Genomic DNA, 8,007 nt, shown 5'->3' on the forward strand with positions numbered 1-8,007 from the left:
GCTCAGGCACAAGCCCCAAACCCAAGCAACTCAGGACAACTCTTGTCTCACAGATGGGGAAACTGAGGCTCAAGGTGGTAAAAGGACAGGCTCAAGCGCTCGTGACCCAGGAGAGCAAAGCCAGGCTCAAGTTCAGATCTACCCTTTCTCTACACAATTTCTCTGCACGTAGACATGCCCTGCCTGGCTGTTTTCTGCTTTTATAGCACACTTAACATCACCTCTATTCTCACCATAACCCTGGAAGTGAGTCATGCAGACACCATTTCCCTCATTTTATAGAGGAGGAAACTGAGGCTAAGAGAGGCGACGTGACTTTCACCAGCCTCAAGGCCAGCAGGCGTAGGGCTCACGGTGCCCAGTCCAGGCACAACTGGCAGTGCGGTGGGGACCACTCTGGGCCTCAGCCCCCAGTCTAAGCCCAGCCACACCACCTGGAGGGTCTCCTTTTCTTCTGGCCCAGAGCCACCCCCACTCACCAGGAAACTGTAGCAGCCAGTAGTCCACTGGAGGACCTGGGCTATATGAACTTCCTCTAGAACAGCTCCACCCGGCACCAGATGGGCCCTCTGGACTGGCACTCCCAGATCTGCCCAGGCCCTGCCCAACAGGCGCAGCCCAAGACCTTTGCTCCTGAAAGAAGTAGGACCCTGGTTTCCATGAGCCCCTGATACTGTTTCTTACACTTCTTCTTCTTTTTTTTTATTTTTTTGAGATGGAGTCTTGCCCTGTCGCCCAGGCTGGAGTGCAGTGGTGCGATCTCAGCTCACTGCAACCACCGCCTGCTGGGTTCAAGTGATTCTCATGCCTCAGCCTCCCGAATAGCTGGCATTACAGGCGCATGCCACCACGCCCGGCTAATTTTTGTATTTTTAGTAGAGACGGGGTTTCACCATGCTGGCCAGGCTGGTCTCGAACTCCTGACCTCAGGTGATCCACCCACCTCAGCCTCCCAAAGTGCTGGGATTACAGGCGTGAGCCACCGCACCCAGCCATGTTTCTTGCTCGTCTATCACTCCGAGGCTTAGGCATTTACGGAAGAGGGCACAGGCTGCATGCCTGTGATTTGAGATATGGAGGCAACCCCGAAAAACCCCAAGGCCCAGCTCAATGGTGTCTCTCTTCTCTCTGGAAGAGCCCTTGACTCCTACAAGATGACCAAGCCCCCTTGACTCAGCACTGCAGTATCCCTTTATCAGTCATTTATGCCAGTAGGAAAGCTTGGGTAGGCAAGGTTGAAGGAACATGAGAAAGTCTTCCCTTCATTCAAGTCACTAAATCGACTCTCTCTTGAGTACCCAACACCATTCTAGGCAATAGGAATGCAGCAGTGAATAAAACCAGCAAAATTCTTGCCTGTTCTGGGACATTACAGATGTCCCAATGGAGTTGACATACTGGAACAGAAAGAAAGAAACAATTTAAAAACAGCCTGGGCGCCGTGGCTCACACCTGTAATTCCAGCACTTTGGGAGGCTGAGGCAGGCAGATCATGAGGTCAGGAGTTTGAGACCACCTGGCCAATATGGTGAAACCCCGTCTCTACTAAAAAGACAAAAATTAGCTGGGTGTGGTGGCACGTGCCCATTGTCCCAGCTACTCGGGAGGCTGAGGCAGAAGAATTGCTTGAACCCGGGAGGTGGAGGTTGCAGTGAGCCGAGATTGCACCACTGCACTCCAGCCTGGTCGACAGAGTGAGATTCAAAAAAAAAAAAAAGATAGGCTGGGCGCTGTGGCTCACACCTGTAATCCTAGCACTTCCGGATGCCAAGCAGCGGGGATTGCTTGAAACCAGAAGTTCAAGACCAGCCTAGGCAACACAGTGAGACCCCATCTCTATAAAAAAATGAAACAATTAGGTGGGCTTGGTGGTGTGTGCCTGTAGTCCCAGCTACTTGGGAGGCTAAAGCTGGAGGATTGCTTAAGCCCAAGAATTCAAGGCTGCAGTAGGCTATGATAGTACCACTGCACTCCAGCCTGGGTGACAGAGCAAGATACTGTCTCTAAAATAAATAAATGAATAAGTTATTGAACGTTCCCAGCACAAAGAAAGAAAAGTTTGAGATGATGACTATGCCAATTACCCTGATCTGATTACTATACATTCTATGTATTAAAACATCACTGTGTGTGCCATGCATAGGTACAATCATTGCCAATTTAAATTATTTTTTTAAGTACAATGAAACATAAGAAAAATATAGAATATTGTACGATGGTGTTAAATGCTAAGCAGAATATAAAGTATTAAAGGGGGGCAGGCCATTGTGGGGTAAGAAACTGCAATTTTATTTTATTTTATTTATTTAATTTTGAGACAGAGTCTCGCTTTGTCACCAAGGCCGGAGTGCAGGGGTGTGATCTCAGCTCACTGCAACCTCCACCTCCTGGGTTCAAGCGATTCCCTTGCCTCAGCCTCCCTAGTAGCTGGGATTACAAGCGTGTACCACCACGCCTGGCTAATTTTTGTATTTTTAGTAGAGACGGGATTTCGCCACGTTGGCCAGGCTGGTCTGGAACTCCTGACCTCAAGTGATCCACCCACCTCAGCCTCCCAAAGTGCTGGGATTATAGGTGTGAGCCACCGTGCCCAGCCAGAAGCTGCAGTTTTAAATAGGGTGGTCAGGGAAAGACTCACTGAGAGCAAAAAGCTGAAGGCAGTTAGGAGTAAGCCATGTGGATGTCTGCAGGCATGTTCCATGTACAGGGGACAGCAAGTGCAGGGATTCTGAGGCAGGGGCATGTGGTATGCAAGGGCTGCTCTGAGTGGAAGAGAGGGGATAGGGTTAGGAACAGCCCAGGCTGAACCTCCAAGGCCAAATCTGAAAGGCTCTGAGCTTGGTGAAGAAGGGGGAACGATTGTCAAGGTGTGACAGCCAGGGCTTTGAGGGGTAGCATTTCTGACTTACCAACTTTTTTTTTTTTTTTTTAAGACAGGGTCTGCTCTGATGCCCAGGCTGGAGTGCAGTGGTGCAATTATAGCTCACTGCAGCCTCGAACTCCTGGGCTCAAGTAATCCCTCCTGCCTGAGCCTCTGGAGTAGTAGCTGGGACTACAGACACACGCCACCACACCTGGCTAGTTTTTTAATTTTTTGTAGAGACCGGGTCTCACTATGTTGCCCAGGCTGGTGTCGAACTCCTGGTCTCAAGCAATCCTCCGTTCTCAGCCTCCCAAAGTGCGGGGATTACAGGAGTCAGCCACCACGGTGCTCGGTCCGGCCTGATTTCCCACTTTTGCGGAGATTGAACCTCTTTCACCACCATTTCATTAAGGTGGACCTCAGCCCTGACTCAGGCTCAAAGGGAGGGAGGACAGGGCTTGGAGAAGGGAGGCGACTCAATGGGAGGAGAGGGGACTTCTAGGAGGGGAGAGCAGCTTAGTTAAAGGCATGCAGGCTCACGGCCAGCGAAGAGAACTGGAGGGAGAGCTGGAGAGGAATTTGAGCTTAGTTAGGCTTAAGGGCATCTTTTGGGTACCTTTGCAGGCAGTCTCTGGCTTCTGGGCCCAGCAACTCCTGGGCTGAACAACCCCACCGCCCAGACTCAGGCTGAGCCTGTGCGACGTGTGTGCGGGAGGGGCCGAGCAGCAGGTGCGCGGCTCCTGCAAACAGCCGCGGCCACACCCACCCTGGTCCTCCCCGCCCCGCCGTTCCGGGGTAATTGGCAGCGCCCCCATCCCCACGCGGCCCGTGCCAAAAGCGCCCAAAGTGGTGAGGAGAGAGAAGCCGTGTCAAATTCTTTGGGATTTGCACCCCAAGCCCCTGACGCATCCCGTCCTCGGTTTTGCCCCGGAGAATTCATTCCCGAGCAGAGAGGGACAAGGACCGAGGGGCGGGGGCTGGGGCAGGTCCCGCCCTTCCTTGGCAACCCCCCTACCCCGGCGTTGTGGGCCGCGCAGGGCCAAGTCCTTCCTCCCAGGACGCTCGGTGAAGGTGGGAGGCAGGGGCCACGTCACTGTCCCCAGGCCCTGGAGAGCGCGGCTCCGCCCCTCCCGCCCCCACCGGAGCGCTGAGCGCTTAGCTAAGACGTACCGGCCCCAGCCCAGGGACAGCCCAGTCGCCGCCGCCCGCCCACAAAGCCACAGGCAGGTGCAGGCGCAGCCGCGGCGCGAGCGTGTGGAGCCGAGCCGTTAGCGCGCGCCGTCGGTGAGTCAGTCCGTCCGTCCGTCCGCCCGTCCGTCCGTCGGGGCGCCACAGCTCCCTCCAGGCCCAGCGGCCCCGGCCCCTCGTCTCCCCGCGCCCGGAGCCACCCGGTGGAGCGGGCCTTGCCGCGGCAGCCATGTCCATGGGCCTGGAGATCACGGGCACCGCGCTGGCCGTGCTAGGCTGGCTGGGCACCATCGTGTGCTGCGCGCTGCCCATGTGGCGCGTGTCGGCCTTCATCGGCAGCAACATCATCACGTCGCAGAACATCTGGGAGGGCCTGTGGATGAACTGCGTGGTGCAGAGCACTGGCCAGATGCAGTGCAAGGTGTACGACTCGCTGCTGGCACTGCCGCAGGACCTGCAGGCGGCCCGCGCCCTCATCGTGGTGGCCATCCTCCTGGCCGCCTTCGGGCTGCTAGTGGCGCTGGTGGGCGCCCAGTGCACCAACTGCGTGCAGGACGACACAGCCAAGGCCAAGATCACAATCGTGGCGGGCGTGCTGTTCCTTCTCGCCGCCCTGCTCACCCTCGTGCCGGTGTCCTGGTCGGCCAACACCATTATCCAGGACTTCTACAACCCCGTGGTGCCCGAGGCGCAGAAGCGCGAGATGGGCGCGGGCCTGTACGTGGGCTGGGCGGCCGCGGCGCTGCAGCTGCTGGGGGGCGCGCTGCTCTGCTGTTCGTGTCCCCCGCGCGAGAAGAAGTACACGGCCACCAAGGTCGTCTACTCCGCACCGCGCTCCACCGGCCCGGGAGCCAGCATAGGCACAGCCTACGACCGCAAGGACTACGTCTAAGGCACAGACGCAGGGAGACCCCACCACCACCACCACCACCGCGAGCTGGAGCGTGAACCAGGCCATCCAGCGTGCAGCCTTGCCTCGGAAGCCAGCCCACCCCCAGATGCCAGGAAGCCCCCGCGCTGGACTGGGGCGACCTCCCCAGCAGCCACCGCTTTGCGGGCCCGGGAGTAGACTTCGGGGCCCAGGGACCAACCTGCATGGACTGTGAAACATCACCCTTCTGGAGCACGGGGCCTGGGTGCCCGCCAATACTTGACCGCCCCGTCGAGCCCCATCGGGCCGCTGTCCCCATGCTCGCGCTGGGCAGGGACCGGCAGCCCTGAAAGGCGGCACTTGATATTTTTCAATAAAAGCCTTTCGTTTTGCACTCGCTGGAGCCTCCTTGTTCTGAGCGCCTCCACCTCCCTGCAGAGCTCCCCCTCGGGACGGCCTTGGCTGGATCTCGCTCTCCCGGATGGAGCTTAGAGGGAAGGGGGGTTGTAAGCTGAGCTTGGTGATGGCGGAGTGGTCACTCGCCCACTCCCTGGGGATTCGGAAGACAGCCTGTGAGGCCAAAGCCAAGGCCCAATCTAGGAAGCAGGCATGAGCACTTCCCGCACGCCGTGGTTGGGGATGGGAGGGGAAGGTGGCAGAGATGTGCCCCTGGGTCTGTGCTGGGAGCGCGGACCCCGCACAATACCCGACACATTCGGAATCTCCTGTGCGCCTTCTGAAAGAGCGCATTCCGTACTGCAATTTCCTATTGGAAAAAAAGAAAACAAAAAGACCTATTGTTTGGATAAAACACGCCGCCAAAAGTAAAACCGGGCCAAATCTTCTCACCTGGGGGAGACACGAGAAAAGGGGCCCCATTTCCTTCCTGGGATCCTCAAGGGAGGGAAAGAGGGAGGACTTAGAAGGGGCATCTCAGAGGGGCTTGAGGCCGGATCTCACTGGCTCAGTCCTAGAGGACGAGGTGGGTGGCTCGCTTGAGCCCAGGAGTTCGAGACCAACCTGGGCTACATAGCAAGACCCCATCTCTACCAAAAAAAAAAATTAGCTGAGTATGATGGCATACACCTGTGGTCCCAGCTACTCGGGAGGCTGAAGCAGGAGGATGGCTTGAGCCCAGGAGGTCAAGGCTACCGTGAGCTGTGATTGTGCCACTGCACTCCAGCTGGGGCAAGAGAGTGAGACCCTGTCTCAAAAACACAACAACGACAAAACATATACACACACACACACACACACACCAGAGGAGTGGTTGAGGTGAACAGTGTGGAGAGGTACTGGTGCCTTGGAGAAAACACAGGAGATTCAGGCGGGAAAAGGGGCCTGAACCCAGGCACAGGGTGACTTCGTGGGGGCAAGAGATTCAAATGACTGGATGGAACACAAAGGGAGACAGGAAGTGTCAATGAAGCCCAGGACTCCAGCAAGCAAAGGCCAAGTCATGGAGAGTCCGTATGTGGAATTACGAACTTTGAACCTTACTCTGGGTGTAGGGAGTCATGAAAGGGGAAGTACCTGGTCAGATACTTTTAACCTCTCCAGCAGCCCCTGTGGAAGTGGGATTCAAGGAGAAAGATAAGGGAGGGGAACCACCTAACAGGATATGCCGCCATCTTGGAGTGAAATGATGGTGGCCAGAAATTAGGCAGGGGCGGGGAGGGGGGCAGAACCTGATAGGGGCTGTTAAAGTGGGCAGGACCCGGGAGCCATTTGGATGTGCAGGGTGAGAAAGGCGAGAATCTAGAAAAGAGGGCTGGAATCTGGGAGTTTCCACCTTAGGTCACTGATTGGATAGTGGTATCATTTACCAAAACAGGAGACAGGAAGATAATGGGTTCCATTTTGAGCATACAGAGTTTGGTGAGGCCGGGGCGTGGTGGCTCATGCCTGTAATCCCAGCACTTTGGGAGGCCAAGGCTGGAGGGTATCTTGAGGCTGGGAGTCCGAGACCAGCCTGGGTAGCATAGTGAGACCCCATCTCTACAAAAAATTTAAAAATTAGTTAGGTGTGGGCCGGGCGCGGTGGCTCACGCCTGTAATCCCAGCACTTTGGGAGGCCGAGGTGGGCGGATCACAAGGTCAGGAGATCGAGACCATCCTGGCCAACACAGTGAAACCCCATCTCTACTAAAAATACAAAAAATTAGCCAGGCGAGGTGGCGGGCGCCTGTAGTCCCAGCTACTCGGGAGGCTGAGGCAGGAGAATGGCGTGAACCCCGGGGGGCGGAGCCTGCAGTGAGCTGAGATCGTGCCACTGCACTCCAGCCTGGGCAACAGCGAGACTCTGTCTCAAAAAAAAAAAAAAAAGTTAGCTAGGTGTGGTGGTATATGCCTGCAATCCCAGCTACATGGGAGGCTGAGGTGGGAGGTTTACTTGAGCCCAGGAGATTGAGGCTGCAGCGAGTAGAGACTACACCACTGCAATCCAGCCTGGGCGACAGAGTGAGATCTTGTCTCAAAAAATAAATAAATAAAAATAAAATAAATGTAGAGTTTGGCAAGTCTGGAGAACGTCCTGGCAGAGACGTCCAGGAAGTAGGATGACGTCTAGAGATCTCATAAACCTGGAAGTCGTTAGCATAGGGATGGCAACCGAAACCAGGGTAGGGGAAGAAGTCAGTCTAGAAACCCACAGAACAAAAAGAGTTTCAAGGAGGTGGGTGTGGGCAACAGTGTCTGAGGCTGCAGGAGTGGTCAGGCAAGATGAGACCTGAGGAATAGCCACGGAATTCACAGTAGCCAGGTGGTCATTGATGGCCTTAGCGAGAGGCGTGGAAACGGAAACACTAGATGGAAAAGGGAGTGGGAGGTGAGAGTTGAAACCAGGAGCTGTAGACAATGCATGCAAGAGATTTGCATAGAAAGGGAACTGTGGCTGGGAGCAGTGGCTCACGCCTGTAACCCCAGCACTTTGGGAGGCCGAGGCACGGCAGGGTTTGGGGAGAGGGGGATAGCTTGAGCCCAGGAGTTCAAGACAAGCCTGGCCAACATGGTGAAACCCCAGCTCTACTAAAAATACAAAAATTAGCCAGGCATGGTTGTGGGCACTGTAGTCCCAGCACTTTGG

General features: G+C 55.8%; 1 protein-coding gene across 1 annotated transcript; it reads left to right on the forward strand.

Moving 5' to 3' along the window:
* Positions 1-3,935: 3,935 nt before the first annotated feature.
* On the forward strand, positions 3,936-5,316 carry CLDN3 (claudin 3). The gene has a single exon (XM_055294439.1). The coding sequence runs from the start codon at positions 4,281-4,283 to the stop codon at positions 4,941-4,943; it is 663 nt and encodes a 220-aa protein (XP_055150414.1). The 5' UTR covers positions 3,936-4,280; the 3' UTR covers positions 4,944-5,316.
* Positions 5,317-8,007: the final 2,691 nt, after the last annotated feature.

The sequence above is a fragment of the Symphalangus syndactylus genome, chromosome 9, assembly GCF_028878055.3.
Source record: "Symphalangus syndactylus isolate Jambi chromosome 9, NHGRI_mSymSyn1-v2.1_pri, whole genome shotgun sequence".
Taxonomy (NCBI): domain Eukaryota; kingdom Metazoa; phylum Chordata; class Mammalia; order Primates; family Hylobatidae; genus Symphalangus; species Symphalangus syndactylus.